The sequence below is a fragment of the Vombatus ursinus genome, unplaced genomic scaffold (assembly GCF_900497805.2).
Source record: "Vombatus ursinus unplaced genomic scaffold, bare-nosed wombat genome assembly UNPS02014784.1, whole genome shotgun sequence".
Taxonomy (NCBI): Eukaryota; Metazoa; Chordata; class Mammalia; order Diprotodontia; family Vombatidae; genus Vombatus; species Vombatus ursinus.
The window spans coordinates 24620490-24640501 of record NW_020954562.1 but is presented as its reverse complement, the minus strand read 5'-3'; the positions used below and the strand labels follow the sequence as shown (position 1 = coordinate 24640501).

Genomic DNA, 20012 nt, shown 5'->3' with positions numbered 1-20012 from the left:
TATATGTGTATGCATATGTGTTTGTGTGTATAATATTAGAATTCTAGCTCATCAAGGACCATCAATTTTGTGTATATATATCTTCAGTGCTTAGCATAATTCCTGGCATACAGTAAGCACTTTTGTAAAAATTTGTTCATTTATGCCTGCAAGGCTCATGCTCATAACAGAACTACCATTCTACCTCTTGGCATAAGATATGATAACTATCTTCAAAAAAGAGAGCTGCTATATAGAAGTGAGATTAGACGTGATCTGTGTAGCTCCAGAATACTTAAGAAATTATACACAGAATTTATTGGGAGCTGTAGTTTGTCTCAAGACAAGAAATAACATTTTAACTATTAGAACTGTCCAACACTGAAATAGGTTCTTGTTGAATATTGTGTCACTATTGAGTATTATCCTCTGTGATTCTTTTCTATGCCTTGTAATAAATCTGTCATGAAGCATCAGGCCAACAAGTTTAAAGACTTCCTTTGATTCTCTTATTGTCTCAGAAGTATTGACCTAACATTTGGCATGTTTATCTATAGTCTTAATTCCCACTACATCACTGGTTCCATATCCAATCATGCATGTCATCAGTATGGTCTTTTGTGCTACTTCTTATAAACAACTTCTCACTGATTATAGACTACCATCTATTCACATATCTACAATTCATCTTTCTAATGCCCTTTGGATTACTCATAATTTTAGTTCATTCAAGATCCTTGATTTCTAGCCATACAGCATCACCAAGTAAGTATGGGTGTTAAAGAGATGGACTTTTATGATAGTAAGCACTTTGAGATTATTGAAAACATTGCTCTATTTCTCAATAGTGGTTTACCCAACTCTCCTTTTTATACAATATTGGTCTCAGTTTGTCCATCTGAGGAACCACACTATGCATTCATATATTTTATAAAAGTGATGGTGGCAACAACTCCTGGCTCAGGAACAAAAAAGAAACTAAACCAGTCTCGAGTAATGCTGAGAATACTCATACCTGCAGTGAGTCTCTTCCTCACAAAGAGGATAGAGCATTCAATTTCTTCATAAAAATCAAATTGATGATAGCTGCTGCAAAACAATTCACTCTACATGTGGGATGTGTCTTGCATGGTGCCTCACAATGTAATACTACTTACGGGAGATGAGTCACCCACTTTCTCAGGCTTGACTTATTTAGTTCACCATGTCCTCACATTGGCGGATCTGGATTCTCAGAAAAAAGACCAGCACTAGCTAATTAAATTCAAGCTCTCTCAAAGATCTAGGGCTAATTCTGGTATAGGAATTCACCTCTAAAGCTTTCAAGCCCCTACCTAGGTGATTCCCATTTACACAAAACCAGATATTCACAATGATGGCACCATTAGTTTATAAATGTAACTATTTTTCTTAACAATAAAGAAAAAAATACTAATCATAGCATAGTTACTCAATTTAAATCAAGTAAATGAATAATTAATATACCATAGTCCAGAGATAAACCTGGATAACATACTCCCATCAAACCATTCAGTATCTGGGGATAGTGGGCACATACTCATAGCTAGAAGAGAGTCACATCAGTAGAAAAATTATTGTGCTCAAGGTAACTTACAATTTTATACTGTAGGCTTTGAATCATTCAGGAACATGGACATCACAAGAAGCTATTTCTCATCTAACTTTTTTCTTTTAGAATTCATTGTTCTCTTGCTGGAAAAAAATGCCTTTTTTCTTCTTCTCTTAGAGGAAGGAACCATTGGCAAGCCACTCACAATCACCCTTGAAAGGGATGATAAAGTGTTGCACTGCTGTATTGCATAACAGTTCTATTATATTGGATAGCAGTTCTCTTTAATTCAAACAACTGTAAATGTCATCAAGCTATCCTTTTCTTGGCAAATCTAGCTCTTCACTCATCAGCCTTCTATGTGGTCCAAAAACAAATCAGGGGCAAAGTCTCTGTCCCCTTTCTGCTTTTCCTTCTTGCACCAGAGAGGGCTGCAGAGAGCAACAGGGAATTCTGAGAGATTTCACCTCACTTACACTGAAGATGGTACCCCAGGGAAATTACTCTACTTTCAGCTACCTTCCAGTGAATTTCAGCCTTTATTCAGCAAATTTAGATGTAGCAACTGAAGGCTTCTTTTTGGAACTGACTCTACTCTCAGACTTCCCTCTACCCCTCCCAAAAAAATAAAATAAAATAAAAAACAAACAAACAAAAGAAAAAACAAACAATTTCCCCAGAAATTTGGCCTTTTAATGGCCTTTGAATCCCCTGATGAGTCCTTTCTCTCCGGCCTGGTTCTTTACTCCTTTCCCTGTTCTTCAGTAATTGATAGCAGCCACATTATTAAAATGGTAGAGATTAGAGTCTTCTGGTTCTCGGTGACTCACCTTTCCCTTATGAGATAAAAAGCTGAAAATTTTCCCTTTTTCTGTTAGTTATAAAACCACCTTTCTTTATTTAATCATCTTATTATCTCTGAATAGTTACTTTATTTATCATTGTGTGAGTGCTAACCTCTTTAGCCTAAAAACAGTTACATGCAAATGAGCTAAGGGAACATAATGCCTTTAAGTCTCAGCTATTCTATAGTCTTCAAGCTTTCTTAAAATTGTCTCTTTAAAAACTGTTTCTTCACACTTGCATTTTAACTACATTTTTTTTATTTTTCTCTTTTCAGCCATCAGATTGTTCACCTAAAAAGGAATATTATCCTTTTCAAGGTGATTTAAACCTTTTTATTTATATAGAAGTCCATTTTTTGCTCCTTTTGGCAACTGAACTACTCATATTTATCTGAAGATCATGCTTCTTTAAGCATGGATTTTAGCATTTTATTAAACCAAAGTTCTGTTTTGCCCCCTTCAACCACTATTTACTTATGAAAGGGGTATAACATTACACTCTTTCACAGTTGTTGTTTTTTCTTTGTGAAAAAAAAAATCCTGTCCTTTTCAGCACCAAACTTGTTACATTTTAAAAGGGCAATAGTGTGCATATATATAAATGCTCATTTCAGAAGTCCTTACATTGATATTGGTAAAGTCAGTGGTCAAAATAAGGTGAAAAAAGACTCTGCATGAATTTATAGGAATTTCAAAGCAAATTTCAAACAAGCTATCAACTTCAATAATTAGTAAATAGATAAAAATGAATCCACTCTATCACCATTATCGAGAAACTGAACTGATAGAAAACAGTAAGAACAAACAACTCAGAAGCTTCCTCAACCAGTAAACGATCTCCTTTGCAAGTAGTGGACCTTGGCAGTCCATGGACAGAGCTGATTTACCCATTTGTAAAACATCAGAGAAAGATGATAGAAGACTTTGGGGAGTTTTGACTTATAACAGCAAAAGCAAATCAAAATAAAAAGTTGAAAGGCAAATAAGCCTGTAGGGAAAATGGTGTGAGATTTTGCTAAGAAATATCATCCCCCAAATATTTATGGATAATTCAGAGGACAGAAGACTCAAAATTGAACAGTTCTATCTGCTGGTATTTTTATAATGATGTATATATCTTTTTGCACCAGTTGTACAATCACCACACTTGGACTCTGTGAGGAAATGACACTGGCATTAAAGATTAAGTGGGAAAGAGTAGCTAGGTTTGACCAAATAAGAAATCCATGTTGTAGGTCAGAAATGTCAGACAGGTCAAAATGCCTACACCATTCTTCAGTGTGGCTAGAACCAGATAAAAATAAGATTGGGAAATATTTAACAAGATACATAAAAATACAATAAAACACAGATAATATTGCATTTTAAAACTAGGTCAATATTGTAGCCCACAGGAATCCTTAAGTATAGTTTAGTGGTTCTTATTTCTATTTGAATTTGACACTTCTACTGTAGGTGATAACATTTTAGAGACACTCAGTAATTTGTTTTTTAGCCATATCTTAAAGGCAAAAAGAATCCAAAAGATCACAGATAGAGATTTCAGCAACAAAAAGGTACCAAAACCACATTAAAACAACTTAGTGATATTCTTGGTTTCTCCTTTTTATAAAAGCTTTAGAGTTTTTATAAAAGCTATATATGTTTCAGGGTTCCTGATAGTCGTTAAAACAAAAATAGTTTAAAGTCATCAAGTGTATCTTTGATGAGCACATCAGAAAACAAGAAACCAGCTTTTGGAGAGATATTTTTTTCCTATAGAAAGTCACACCTTTGCAGTTATACAAGTTGAGAGGTTAGAGAATATGAAATCCAGCTCTGTTTATCACTTACTGATTTTTTTTATAAAGCATTTAATTCAGTGAAGTAAAACACAGCCTTGAAGGTTCTCCTGAAACCATGCATTTTCTACTCATGCATGAGAATTTTATGAGATTGTCAGGTGTTACTGAAGAGATAACTTTACTCAATGATATTTTAGATTTTGACATCAAGTCTTAGTGTTATGAGACCATGGGCCAGTCATCCCTGGATGCATGGGTGTTGTACATTGTTATTACCTCTTCCCTCTCACCAAAGGGCAAGGTCTGATGGTAATGCTATCCCCAAATTGTATTGCCACATCCTTCACACTCTCTCTCAGAGAGTGTGAAGGATGGATTGGACAGATAGAACTGTCCAATTTTGAGTCTTCTGTCCTCTGAATTATCCATAAATATTTGGGAGATGATATTTCTTAGCAAAATCTCACACCATTTTCCCTACAGGCTTATTTGCCTTTCAACTTTTTATTTTGATTTGCTTTTGCTGTTATAAGTCAAAATTGCCCAAAGTCTTCTATGTCCTTACAAACAGCCATAACATGGTTCATGGACTTTTAAATTAAATAAATATTTATCAATATATTGCCATAGTAGAAGATGCTATGGCATTCAAAGATAAACAATAACAGTAATAGTTAACATTTATATAGTGCTTTAAGGATAACCAAAAGCTTTACTTAGTTTCACAATAAGCCTGTGGTGTTATGACACAGTCCTTGTCTTTTATCAATCTATCAGACTACAAGGGCATATGATAAGGACAGATACAAAAATTGCTATGATAAAAATAGAACGAGCTAAATCTAGGAGGGTGGTACAAAGAAAGTTTTATGAGAGATCAAGATGTGTTTCTAACTAGTGAGGTCACGGAATGCTTCTTGGAGGAGATGGCATTTCAGATTCACCTTGAAAGATTAAGGGTGCTGATAAAAAAAAGTGGGAAGAGGTTTTGCAGTACTATAAACCATAGTAAGCAACTATCCAGTTGCTTATAAATCCAACTATGAGAACTATGTTTTTTTGAGTCCCCATAATCAATCCATCAACTGAAAAGCTTTTATTAAGGCTCTTCTATACTCTAGGTGCAATGCTAGACACTTTGGATAGAAACAGAAAAATGAGACATTCACCTTAATGAGCTTACATTCTTCTAGGATGTGTGTTTACTGGAAAATGAATACAAGATGTTTAGTGAATAGCCAGTCAATCAATAGGTATTTATTAAAAGGCTACTGTATGCCAGTCACTGTGTTAAGTGCTGAGGATATTAAGACATGCAAAGATCAGTCGACTACTTAGGGGGTTCATAATCTAATTCTTACAACATTTATAGGCAGTGATTTGAGGAAGAGGAGAGGAGAGTTGAACAACTGATATAATCAGGAAGGCCATCTAGCTATTTGAGCTACACCTTGAAGTGAACAGAGATTTCCAAAAGAAAAGAAGATATAAAGCATTCCAGGCCTGAGGAACAGCCTATGCAAAGGCATGGAAGTGAATGGCAGAATGCTATGCTTTGGAAACATCAGGTGGTCCAGTTTGACTGAAGCAAAGAATATGTAATCAGCCAAGCTAAGTAGGATGGAACCAAAGTGTGAATGTCACACTTCTCTAGTTACACTTTATTACTTACTCTTCATCCATCACAATAAAAAGAAAAAAAAATCTATGTTTCTCAAACTCATAAATTTTAAAAAACCTTGTCTGCTCAGTTTTGTGTCTTGGTAAAAGTATTAGGAAGACACAAACTGGTCAGAATGCAAAGCAAAGGGAAAAGAAGAAAAGGAAGAGAAAAGTCTGGCAACACTTGCATCAAAAATCATCAACAGTTTAGATCTGCAGGAGATGTCAGAGGCAATCTAGCACATTCCCCTCATTTTCCAGCTGGGAAAGTCAGAGCCAAAAGAGGTTAAATGATTTATCAAAGACCACAGTGGTAATAGGCATCAGATATGGTATTCGAATTGCACACCTCTCACTCTAGAACCAAGTACTAACTTGCTTACTAACATAAGAGCTCTTTGCTCCTCCTTCACCTTGCCAAAAAATTTCACTGACGCTGCATTTGTCTTTCACTTCTAGGATCATGGATTTAGATCCAGATTGGACCTGAGCTGATTTAAATCAACCCCTTGACCTTACAGATTAGGAAAGTGAGACCCAGAGGGATAGAATGATTTACCCAAAGTCATACAGTTAGTTATCTGCAGAGACAGGATCTGAATTTGGGTCCTCTATGTCTAAACTCAGAGTTCTCCCATAGACCATGAGATGCTGGCTTCTTGGAGCCACGATAAGCTATCATTTTTCAAATCTAACTTCATAACATCTATTCTGTAAATAATATCTGTAATTTGAAGTATTTAGAGTCATAGATCATAATCATTTGAGCTCTTTCATTTAAAAAATGAGGAAATAGAGGACCAGGAAAGTAAAATGAATAGTCTGAAGTTACATAAGTAGTAGGTAGCAGACCCTGACACCCTTTTTTTTCAGTATACTTTGCATCATCCCTAACTTATGCTCTGAAACCCTAAAACTTTTAAAGAAAGTAAAGAGTGCTTAAGCCTTAAATGAGAAGTCATAGGGTGAATGGTTTCTACTTAAAAATGTGAAAGAAAGCTAATTCTTCAGTGGTTGCTGGGCAACTAACAAGGAGGTATGTCAAACTGAGAGACAGGTTTGAATGAAAAAAAAACCACATGAATGAATAGAATCATTGTCAACTTTAGCCTCATTTTTTTCCCCTTTAGAGGAGTGAGATGGGGCCAAATCCAAAGTTAAATTGAACAATTGTTAAAAAGTCTTTTGTGTCTTTTAGTGAATTCCTGAGAATGTTTGCCCATTAAAGTGTATTCTTTATAAATAATTTATTATTAACACAGAAGAGAAGGAAGCAGTTTTCTGAGATAAAATTAAATTATAATTATTTTCTAAATGGATTTGCCTAAGGACATCAAAAGAACACATCTTTTAAATCACATATCTGTACTAATTCATCATGGTCAACTTTTGAAATCATATTTCATTTAAGATGCCAATTTGATACAGAAATATATACCCATTGCTAATTCCTGATCTTTTGTATATCCTGCAAGTAATTCTTTTTTGATAATGTTTCAAAAATAGAAGTGAAGTTAACTTTTTCAAGGTGTCCCTTAGGTAGTGACCTAACCTTTCTAATTCCAAATCTAGCACTCTTAATACTACATCCTGATGTTTGCCCTGTTTCTAAGTAGCTTTATTTAAAAATATATTGCCTTTCTGTAGCATAGACAATGGGATCATAGTATCACAAATTCAGATGTAGAAAGATGCTTAGAAAACTTTTCAGTCCATCCCTGTCAATGTACAGGTGAGGTAACTAAAACTCAATATTATTCTGTTTCAGGGCTCTTGATAGTTGTTAAAAACAAAAAATTCTGCTGATTAAAAAGTCATTTACAGACTTTGACACATTTCTATGTTTTATTCCAGCAGGAAAAAAGTCAAGAAAGTTCAAGAAGCAAGGGTAAGGACTGAATAATTTTTTTTAAATCGTTGTTACCTCTAATGTTATTGAGTATATAAAGGATACTTAATCTTTGGCTGCTGGGTCAAAAATGTGGTTCTTTAGTGAAAATTTCAGAGTAATGGAGTATCAAAAATCATTCATATCTTTGTTTCCTCTGGAGTTTCCCTGTAAAATTCATCATAGCTAATAGATATATAGCTATTTTATATATATATATATGTATAGTTGATATATAGTTGATATATAGTGATGGAGTGAAGGAGGTGGGGTAGGGAAGAAGTTATTTTTTTACCTGATGAATTGTTATTACGGAGACCAATGCCTCTTTTACTATAGGATCTGTAGAATTTCAGCAACATACTTTTGTTCAATTACTGGGTTTCTCTGGGAAAATGGAGAGGTAGCAACACCCTTAAAAGTAAGCTTTCTCTAGTAGCCATGGTAATGAAGTCACTTCACCAGGTTTGCTGAGAGATTTCTTACAGCACTACCATTATAGAGAATTCTCCAGATTTTATCATAGTCACCCTGAGAACTGCTCTGGATAATTTCTAATTATAGCTTTCTAGAATTAGTGATAACATCTAGTGGAACTTTGGGAGCTATAATAGCTACAGTAAGACACTGTGAAGATCAAAGTGCTCAGAGAGATGAGATCTAAAGAAACATACCACTTTTGGCCCAGAAGAGGAGGACAATCAATAGAAATGATTTCATGGAATCATAGGATTTAGAGATAAAAGAGATCTTAAGCATTGTTTAATCCAGAGATGTAATATTGGAGGCCCCCCTATTCCATGTGGCCAGCAAAATGCCTGGTTGGGGCCTGAATATGGCTTAAATGTAATTGGGTATTGTTTAACAAAATACAATAAAACATAGATAATGTTAATTTGTGGTTTTCTAAGTCAATATGCAGTACAAAGATCTATTTCTATTTGAATTTGACATAACTGATAATCTCATTCTCAGTTTACAGAGAAGAAAACTAAGATTTAGAGGATCAATTGACTTGGCCACAGTGCCACAGGTAGTAATTAGCAGAACCAGCATTTGTACCTAGATCATTTAACTTTAAATTCAACCCTCTATATACAACATCCTGATGGGGATTTTCAGATATGCCTGATTGCTTTAGATACTGAATTATCATAACAGCAGTAGACCCTATATTAACTGTTGACATCTCTAGGTAGCCTAAAGATGGCAAAGAACTTTGAGAGAAATACCTATTTATAAGCTCCAGTTTACAAATGATGATATTTTAAAATCCTCAAAAGGATTTGTATTAATTCTATTTAGGAAATTAGAGATAGCAATTTTAAAGGATTGCATATTTCTCATTATTTGTCAGCATTTAAGTATGTATGTGTGTGTCTATGTAGAAAACAGAATGTTCTTTAACATTAAACATTAGTTAAACATTAGTTTTAATAGTTTTGTTCATGTTTCTGTTGAAATATATGTGTTTCTGCTTCTAGGAATTCCAAAAGTATTTGCATTTATTTTCAGAAGGCATGAGTATAACTTGATTAAACATATAGAGTTATTAGGCTTATTTATACTCAAAACATCCATCTGAACTTTCAGTTTATAGCTAGATTGCTGCATAAGAGAATTTCAATACCAAAATATGTTGTGTGATATGCATTTAAATGATGTATGAATTTTAGGTATACCAAATGTATACCTTGTTATGAAAAACCTGAATGTGCCAAGTTAGTCTTCAATCATATTAGTAACAATGTTGTAATAGAAGTTAGATTTGTGATGCTTTTTTCTTGGTGCTTCATTGCCATGGGTAATATAAATTACATCACCTACAGCAGCAAAAATGACAGTTTTCAACTTAATGTTTAAGTGAGTCTTTTTTTTTTTTTGGTCATCTTTTGCAAAGAAGTGCATGATATAAGATAAATGACCTTTGTCTCTCTTAACATTCTACAATGCATTGCTCAGAATTCTCACTTTCACTATGGCTTACAGGCCACTGAGTTGTAAACAAATAAGACATGTTGATACTTCTGGACATGTGGCCTGATGCTTCCCAAGAGGACTCCAGATTACCCATGCCTAGTTATATGAGTCCATGTGGACATGCAATTATTTGACTATAAAGTTGAATTTTTCCTACAGCTTTGCTCTTTTATTCATCATCTCAGAGAGCATGCTGAGGCAAAGAAGTAATAATCTGCTTATTTGGTGAATATTGTGTTAAAAGGATATGCCTTAAACTGATTAAACATGTCAAATGAATTAGCAATGCATTTGAAAAATGTTAGCTGTATTTAATGGATAATAGCAACTACTTACCAGTTGGTAGACTTTTGAGGTTTGTTAAATTGATAATCTGCCTTACCAGTGGTATTTGATGGAGCACAGGGTCAGAATCTTTTGTCTCTTGATTTTTCTTTGTTCTGTGCATGTTTTTACTTAAGTTAGCAATTCTATATTAAAGATATTGAATATCTGTAAATAAAATTTTTAAAAGACAAAGTACTCTTTTTTAATAATAAATTTATTTTTTTGTTTTCAACATTTACTTTCACAAGATTTTGAGTTCCAAATTTTCACCCCATCTCGCCCCTCCCTTCACCCCCAAGATGGCATGCATTCTGAATACCCCTTCCCCTAGTTGGCCTTCCCTTCTATCTCTCCCCCCCTTCTCTTATCCCCTTCACCTTCTATTTTCCTGTAGGGCAGGATAGATTTCTGTACCCCATTTCCTGTATTTTTTTATTTCACAGTTGCATATGAAAACATTTTTTTAAACACGTGTTTAAACTGGAACTTTGGGTTCCAACTGTTCTCCCTTCCTCCCTCCCCACCCACCCTCATTGATAAGGTAAGCATCTAAATATAGGTTATACATGTGCAGTTAGGCAAAACACTTCCATAGTAGACATGCTGTGAAACTAACTCTATTTCCCTTAAACCTATCCCACCCCCCCATTTATTCTATTCTTTCTTTTGACCCTGTCCCTCCTCAGAAGTATTTGCTTCTGATTACCACCTTTCCCAATCTGCCCTCCTCTCTATCATCCTCCTACTCTCTTGTCCCATTCCCCCCCCCCCATTTTCCTGTAGGGTAAGACAGATTTCCATACCCAATTGAGTGTGTATGTTATTCCCTCCCTAAGTCAAATCCTATGAAAATAAGATTCACTCATTCCCTCTCACCTTCTCCTGTTTCCCCTCCACTGTAACAGCCTTTTCTTTTCTGTTTTTTTGTGAGATAATTTAATCTGTTCTACCTCTCCCTTTCTCCTTCTTCTAGTATAATCCTCTCTCACCCCTTAATTTTATTCTCCAGATATGACCCCTTCATCTTTAACTCACCCTGTGTCTTACATCTATCTATCTATCTATCTATCTATCTATCTATCTATCTATCTATCTATCTATCTATCTATCTATAGCTATATATAATACATATAATTTTTTTTCCCTCCAACTACCCTAATACTGATAAAGGTCTCATGAGTTACAAATATCATCTTTCCATGCAAGAATGTAAACAGTTCAACCATAATAAGTCTCTTATGAGTTCTCTTTCCTGTTTACCTCTTCATGTTCCACTCGAGTCTTGTATTTGAAAGTCAAATTTTCTATTCAGTTCTGGTCTTTTCATCAAGAATGCTTGAAAGTCCTCTATTTCACTGAATGACCATTTTTTCCCCCTGCAGAATTATACTCAGTTTTGCTGGGTAGGTGATTCTTGGTTGTAATTCTATCTCCTTTGCCCTGTGGAATATTATATTCCATGCCCTGCGATCCCTTAATGTAGAAGCTGCTAAATCTTGTGTTTTCCTGATTGTGTTTTCACAATAATTGAATTGTTTCTTTCTGGTTGCTTGTAATATTTTCTCCTTGGCCTGGGAACTTTGGAATCTGGCTACAATATTCCTAGGAGTTTTCCTTTGGGGATCTCTTTTAGGAGGAGATAAGTGGATTCTTTCAATTTCTATTTTGCCCTCTAGTTCTAAAATATCAGGGCTGTTTTCCTTGATAATTTCTTGGAAGATGATATCCAGGCTCTTTTTTTGATCATGGCTTTCAGATAGTCCAATAATTTTAAAATTCTCTCTCCTGGATCTATTTTCCAGGTCAGTTGTTTTTCCAATGAGATATTTCACATTGTTTTCTAATTTTTCATTCTTTTGGATTTGTTTTGCAATGTCTTGATTTCTCATAAAGTCGCTAGCTTCCAATTGCTCTATTCTAATTTTTAAGGAAGTATTTTCTTCAGTAATCTTTTGGACTTCCTTTTCCATTTGGCCAATTTTGCTTTTAGGGTATTCTTCTCCTCATTGGTTTTTTGTACCTCTTTTGTCATTTGGGTTAGGCTATTTTTAAGGTGTTACTTTCTTCAGTATTTTTTTTGGGTCTCCTTTAGCAAGCTGTTGACTTGTTTTTCATGATTTTCTTGCATCACTCTCAGTTTTTCCTCTACTTCTCTTACTTGCTTCTCAAAATCCCTTTTGAGCTCTTCCAAGGCCTGGGACTGATTCGTATTTTTCTTGGAGGCTTTGGATGTGGGTGCTTTGGCTTTGTTGTCTTCCTCTGGTTGTATATTTTGATCTTCTTTGTCACCAAAGTAAGATAATACAGTCTGACTCTTTTTGCGCTGCTTACTCATGATCCTGGCCAATTACTTAAGTTTTAAACTCTTTGTTAAGGTAAGAGTCTGCTTCCAATGTGGAGAATGTACTGTCCCAAGCTTTGGGGGTTTGTACAGTTGTTTTCAAAGATACTTCTAGGAACCTGTAGATTTTCAGTTCTTCCACGGTGTTATGATAAGGGGCGAGGTGTTTCCTCTTCACCACCACAACAAGCTCTACCTTGCCAGCATTCCTCCTCACCCTAGGACCACCCCTCAGAACTGTAACCCAAATCCAAGCACAGGCAAAGCAAGAGATTCCTGCCTCAGCACTGGCAAAGAGATCCCTGTAATCTCCCTCTGATCAGCCACTTGATTCCCCCTCAGTCTGTGGGCCAGAAGCTCAGGAAACAGTTGCTGCCCCAGGCACACTTGGGACTTGTGGCTGAGACCTAGCTCCTCTCTCACCGCAGTAATAGACTTTTCCCACTGACCTTCTAAGTTGTCTTTGGCATTCATGGGTTAAGAAGTCTGGAAACCGCCACAGCTGCCCACAATTCAGCCCTCTGAAGCCTACTCCAGGGTCGCTGGGGCCTGCACGCCCACGCCAAACTGCATGCCTCTCCCTGCCTGGCGCGATATACCTTTCTGATCAACCATCCAGGCTGTCTTTTGATAGAGATTTGTTTTACTCTGTCTTTTTTTGGGGTTCTGCTGCTTTAGAATTTGTTTAGAGCCATTTTTTATAGTTATTTGGAGGGGTTTGGAGGGAGAGCTCCAGCAAGTCACTGCTTTCCCTCATCTTGGCTCCACCCCACCCCCCACAAGGTACTCTTTTAAAAATGTATTTTTTTTCTTTTTCCCATGACCACAGCAATAATAATTTAAGCTAATCTTCCATTGACTGTCTCTTAAATTAATTCATGTTTTGGATTTGACTATTATTGATCTCATTCCTCAGATGTTATTGAAAAAAATACCATAAAGTAAAGAATGCTTATAGACTTTCCAAACATAGTTAGAGCTTGACTGATTTCATTCTAGTTTAATCTGAATCATTGTTATGACCCTGGGCTGCCAGTTTTTTTTTTTTTTTGTTTGTTTGTTTTATGTAGCAGAGGTTTGTTTAACAAAGGAGGACCTCATCCTTTTGTAGTACACTGATGATTGCCCTATGCTATTTTAATTAATATCATGGGTTTTTAAATTAGAATTATGTTAATATTCTTTTGTTTGCTTTATGTTTCATGGATCTGATGGCAAGAGATGAGGAATTTTATAAATTACCTGTAAAGGATCAAAAAGAATGTTAACTTGTTCGGTTTAAGTGAAGCATATGGTTTTCAGGTGCACTTGGGATCATAGGTTAGAGTTCAAAGTGTCCTTAGAGGCCTTCATTTTAGAGGTAAGATGCTGGAACCTATAAAGGTTAATTAATCTCACCAAAGTTTGCTAGGTAGAATTGTGGTAGAATTAGAGATTGGTAGAATTAGAACCCACGTCCCTTGCTTCCAAATTAGCACATTGGCCCATCCACCACTCTTTTGTCTTTCGGATAATTTCCACATAGCACAGTAGTATGAATACCCAAAGTAGTTTTTAGAGATTTTAACTCATAATTTTAAAGTCAGGTTTAAGGGGCCACAAGAAGTCTGTCAGTTTGGGTAGAAATTAAAATGGCACTTTGATAGCCTCCCCCATGTTTTAAGCAGAAATCATAGCAGAATTTCATGTCATGATCCACTGTCTCCAACTCAAGCCCACTCCATCTATTTTCCATAAAAGGCTGCTATGTGGCCCAGTGCATAGAAGGCTGGGCCTAGATTCATGAAGAACTGGTTTCAAACATATCTTCAAACATTTACTGAATTTGTTATCATGGACAGGTCACTTAACCTCTGTCTGTCTCAGTTTCTTAAATTATAAAATGGGGATAATAACAGCACCTACTTCTCAGGTTTGTTGTAAGGATTAAATGAGATAATATATGTAAAGGGCTGAGTGCAGTGACTGGCAAAAAGTTGGCACTTTATATGTTTTTTTTCTTCTTTCTATAACATGGGAATGTGTAGAACAAAATTGATGTGACTCATAGATTCCCATCCTAAGGAATTGTGGACAGCTGAATATGCCTAAGACTTGAGAGGAGGACTTGAGAATGTTGTGTATAATAGGGAAGTATCCAGTAGAAAAGAATAATAGATTTTACAATTTTACTATTTTACCAGAGAAAGTTTTTTGTTTGTTTATTATCATCATTATTTTTTAGTCTGGGGCTCTGAGCTCTTGTTCTGTAGAAGAAGAATTGTTGATTCATTTTTTTCCTAATTTCTCAGAACAGAGAGAGGAGATGTATTCTAGGCAATAGATAAAGCAGCAGTTTGACCTGAGTAGGAATTGTGATGAGAGTGCAGGTGCCTCTTTCCTTCTCATTGTTCCCACAGTTTGGTTTGAAAAGAAAAAGACATACCATATGGGAGAAACTGAGAGAGTGACCAGTCTAGGCCAAGTTAAATTAGCAGTTCCACAAAGGAATTAAAAATATAAATCATAAAATATTGCAACCATGAAGCCTATATTTTCAGCTATGATGTCTTTAGTATATACCTATACTCTACCAGAGTCACTTACATGTTGCTTTTACGCTGAACTTTTCATTAAAATACTCTTTATTGGAATTTACTTATTAAAAGTAAGAGATGGAATGACTCATAATAATATGGTAACCCTGTAGTTAAGGCGAACAATAAATTTCCTAAGTTTCCTTTCCTTCCTTTATCTTTTTTCTACTTTCTTTACTTTTTTCTCTTTTTCTTTTTTCTTTTTTTGTGTCTTCCTTCCTTTACTACTTTCCTTCTTGACTTTTTTTTCATATTTTCTCTCCTTCACTTCTTTCCTTTCTTTCCTTCTAATCTTCCCTTTTCTTAATTTAAAGACTACAAAAGCTCAAAATGTTTCCCAAGAGTTTTCACATGGAATGACTTAAAGTCCCTAAGTGCCCCACCCTCACCCTTTGTTCCACAAGAGATGAGCAAAAGGGAGATTCTGTCCTTTATACTTTTACTTCAATGATAAACAGTATCCTGGGGAGGCTGTCCATTAGTTATATTAACTCATTGCTTGATTACCTGGAAGGGGAAGCTATTTATGTAGCTGAAAGAAACAATATTACACATTCACACACTAGGCTTTAAGGTCACCTAGGTACTTGAATGTCTAGTTATTGAAGCTTTAAGCTGTCAAAATCAAATAATTTATATATAAAACTGAAATGGGGAGTATAAGAGAGTCCATGAAAAAACTGCTGCAAAGGTTGAAAACATTGAAAGCCAAGTCATTGACATTAGCTACATCTGCATTAAAAATCATCTTTTCAAGTATGAGATAAGTGTCAGACAACAGTTTCTGTGAAAAAGATACAGTGTGTGATTTATTCAGTTGCAAGGTCCGTGAAAGTTAATGTGATATGTCAGGAAAAAAAAAAGAAAAAGAAAAAGAATGCTATTCAGAGTGCATTAAGAGAGCTATAGTAGCCAAAACATAGGAAGTAATTTCCACCCTGCTGTTAAGTTGATCTCAATCAAACACATCTAAATTCTATATGTTCAAGTCTGGATACCACATTTTAGAAAGAACAAGATGGATCTTGTCTAGAGGAAGTTGAAGAAGAAAGAGATACAAAAAACATATCATATGAGGAGTTATTGAAGATTGAAGGAAATCTGTTTGACATGAAAAAATATTCAGAGGGGAACATAATAGTTGTCTTCAAGTTTTTGAAGGGGTATCAAAGGAGAACAGGACTTGTTCTGCTCAGAAGGAACAGAGGATATGGTAATTACAGATGTGTAGATTTCTGCTTGATGCAAGGTTGAAAAATACTTTCTCAGTGTGGGTGGAGTAGAATGCCTGGGTACAGTACTGGGCTCTTCCTAGAGGTTTTCAAGTCCATTTGGACTGAAAATTCCTACAGCTTCTCCCAGAAAGGTTCAGTCATAATAAAAAGTTGAGATTTGCTTGTTATAATGAAAGAGATCACATAGGACAGTGTTAATTACAGAGAAGATTTTCAAAGTACTTGATTGACAGAGTTAATCTTAAGCATAAACTAGACGTAATAATAAGGTACTTATACCTATTTATGTAATTTATTTTTCTTTAAGGGACTCAAATATCAATCATATAAATTCCGGTCAACTGGTAAGGGAATGGCAGGATTCTACACAGTAGAAGTTACTAACCATCCTTGGAATTACGGATCCCCTTGATAGTTTGGTAAAGCTTATGGACTGATCCTCAGGATGGTATTTTAAATGCATAAAATATAAAATGCCAAAAATATAAAATACATATTAGCCTTTCTGAGCCTATTTACTCATCTATATGAGGCAATTGGATGAAATGATCCCAAAAGGTGATGTGAGGTATTTGTTAAGTACCTGCTATGTATGCCCTGGGAGATTAAAAAGAAATAGCCTAGGGGCCTAGGTCTGCTGGGGCTCTTTCCCGGCCTCTTCAACCACCTCTTTGGGGATATCCCGCTGGTCAGCCCAGCCAAGAAGAGCCAGCCCCAAGACGAGCCTGGCGCCCCCTCATCTCCCCTGTGCCCCGAGCATTTGGACGGGATCCAGAAGAACAAGGCAGCGGCTCTGCTCAGGCTCGCCTCCCGCAACGTCCCCTCGGGCTTCGGGGAGACCTGGAAGCGGCAGTGTAGCGCAGAATTCTGCAAACTCCATACCAACTTCCATACCCACTTCCAGACCAAGTCTTCACCTGGACACAGCTGTGTGAAATTAGAGATGTCAAAGTTGTCATCTTAGGGCAGGACCCTTATCACAGACCCAATCAAGCTCATGGACTCTGCTTCAGCGTCCAAAGGCCTGTCCCATCCCCTCCTAGCTTGGAAAATATTTAGAGAGTTGTCCACAGACATGGAGGGCTTTGCCCATCCGGGTCTCGGAGATTCGTCTGAATGGGCCAGAGTGTTCACAGTGCGAGACCATAAGGCCAACTCCCATAAGGATTCCGGCTGGGAGAAGTTCACTGATGCAGTGGTGTCTTGGCTGAATAAGAACCTGAATGGCCTCGTCTTCATGCTCTATGGGGCTTATGCTCAGAAGAAAGGCCTCTCCGCATCCTGCAGACTGCCCACCCCTCTCCGCTCTCCATCCATAGAGGGTTCCTCAGATGCAGGAATTTGTCTAGTTCCAACGAGTTCCTAAAGAAGTCTGACAAGAAACCGATTGATTGGCACTTTGAAGCAGTTTGGAGCTGAACTGAATGAGGATTCTGTTCATCTTGGCTGGGAAAAGCTTTGTTGGGTGGGGGATTTGTAGAAGTCAAAGTCTGTGGAAATAGGTGCCAAAGCGCATTTAGGGTTAACAAAAAATTAATGCACCTTTTTTTTTCTATATGGCCAGAAGGTTAAGTTTCATTTGGTATCTCCCCCTGTGCAAGTAGTGTACCCAATCAGCTTGGGTCATCATAGTATGGCTTGTCATTTTATTAAGATGCTTTTAATTCACTGTGACCAGAAAGGAAAACAAATTATTCTGCACCACCAAAAGTTTTCTTTTAAGGCCCGGGGGAGTCTACAGAAGGAAAATTGCATCAGGACGCTGAAGGCAATAGGAGAGAAAACTGGACACACAATTCCAGGGTTTTTGTTTTTGGTTTTGTTTTTTTTTTGTTTGTTTGTTTGTTTTTTTGTTTTGGTTTGTTTGTTTTTTTAGCTCCCTGAGGTGAGGGAATTGGAAGGTAGAGAGGGAGGAGCCCCCTGCTCACTGAAAGGTCGGCAGGATAATGTTACCTTTGCTGGAATCATTCATAGAGATAGGAGGTGGGAGAAGACAAGGGGATGCCGTTTTGGGTTTTGGTGTTTCGGTTTTTTTTTTTGTTGTTGTTCTTTTAACTGAGATTATGAATTTGAGATGTTTGCTACTGAGCATTTCAAAATATCTGCCACAAGTTGGCAAAGGAGAAAAGTTATTATTTTCTTTTTTTTCTCCTAGTCCCTTTTACCATTGACAGAAGATTACAGAATCCATCAGTGGCAAAGTTCTTGGGAAGCCCTAGAATGCAAACTGATTTTTCTCTTTAAAGTAATGAATACTCTGGGGCCTTAGCATTCTGAGAGCCAAGACTTGGCTGGAAATTTCATTGTGATCAAATGTTTGTCATTTTCGGGGTTAGGGGTTAGGAATTTGAGGATCTGGAACAGATGAAGGTGGTAGATTTTTTTTTTCTTTCATGGAAGAAATTCTTTCATTATAAGCTCGTCTCACAGGTGGGACTTTGTCAAAGCAGTGCAGATTATGGGAAACAAGATTTAATTTTTATGGACTATAAAATCATTTTTACATTTTTTGTTATATGAAAGGTTTCACTGTATTTTATTTTTTTATCACACAAGCAGACCTTTTTTTAGTTTTTTTTTTTTATTTTTGTTGGGGTGTGTGTGTGTGTGTGTGTGTGTGTGTGTGTGTGTGTGTGTGTGTGTCTGTGTGTATAAATCATCTATTAATGGGATATCTTGTTAAGGCCAGTCCTGGCTTATGCTGCTGTCAGTGCTGTCTGATTTTGGTAATAAAAGATTATTTAATTCTTTTAAAAAAAAAGCCTAGTCTCAAAGATCTAATGACCTTACACAGATGAAACTGCCAGGTAACAACACAAGTAAGTAAGTAAACACAACAAATCTGAATTATGTGACCTAATGAAGCACCCCTCTTCTGCCAAGGCCCAGCTCAGGGTCCTCCTCCTCTCAGAAACCTTCCTTCACTTGCCTTTTCCACATACATCCTAACCAAGGTGAAAGTGGCTTTGTCCTCAAATTTCTTATAGCACCGAGCACTCCCTTGTATCCTCTCTTGTATCATTATTATTTTTGCATATGGGCTTCCTCCCAAACCCCATATTAGAGTTGTAAATTTCTTGTTCAATGGAAAGAGTATTGGACTTGGAGCCAGAGGACAAGATATCCTATTTTGTTTCTTCCATTTAACTATGACAAGAAGCAAGTAATTGAACTTCTCTGGGCTTCTATTTCCTCAATTGTCAAATGAAGACATTGTTTTACCTGACCTCAAAGGACCCTTGGAATTCTAAAATCTACAATTGTATTATCTATTATATCTTCAGCATATTACCTACTGCCTTGAACATAGGAGATTCTTTATAAATGTGGGTTGAGTAATCTAATGCAGTGTAGATCAGAGGTTCTTAACATGTGTGTTTGTGTGTGTGTGTGTGTGTGTGTGTGTGTGCGAGAGAGAGAGAGAGAGAGAGAGAGAGAGAGAGCTTGGTGAAGCCTATGGATCCTATCTCAGAATAATATTTTGAAAGGCATTAAAAAAATACAATGGATTCAAAGGAACCCAAAGGTTTGTAAAAATAAAGATACATTTTTTTCCTCCTTCTGTGTTCACAGACCCCAAGTTAAGAATCCCTGGCCTAAACAATAATGGTTACAGGAAATGTTATTTAATATCTCATGTCGTATGTAATGTGCATATTATAGATTACTACTATTTTGACATAGGTATATATTCAGGCATGAGGATAGAATGGGAAAGCTTAAAAACAGATTAAAAGCCTAGCACAAGATCATGCTTCAGTTTGGTAGGGGAGCAGAAAGTGAGGCTTGCCACTGTTTTTTCACCCCTGTAATGCAAAGCTTCCA

The 20012-nt window shown here is 36.4% G+C and overlaps 1 protein-coding gene and 1 pseudogene across 3 annotated transcripts in view; both read left to right on the top strand.

The window, feature by feature from the left end:
- The window catches only part of FSTL5 (follistatin like 5), an 856262-nt gene that overhangs the window by 65789 nt on the left and 770461 nt on the right, over positions 1–20012 (top strand). For 2 of the 3 annotated variants that reach the window (XM_027866922.1, XM_027866921.1), the window contains exon 2: positions 7698–7728. In XM_027866922.1, coding sequence (XP_027722723.1) covers positions 7698–7728 — 31 coding nt within the window. Of the gene's footprint in view, positions 1–7694; positions 7729–20012 lie in introns of all 3 variants that reach the window. The other variant, XM_027866920.1, reaches the window with a different exon arrangement.
- On the top strand, positions 16733–17606 carry LOC114046480 (annotated as a pseudogene).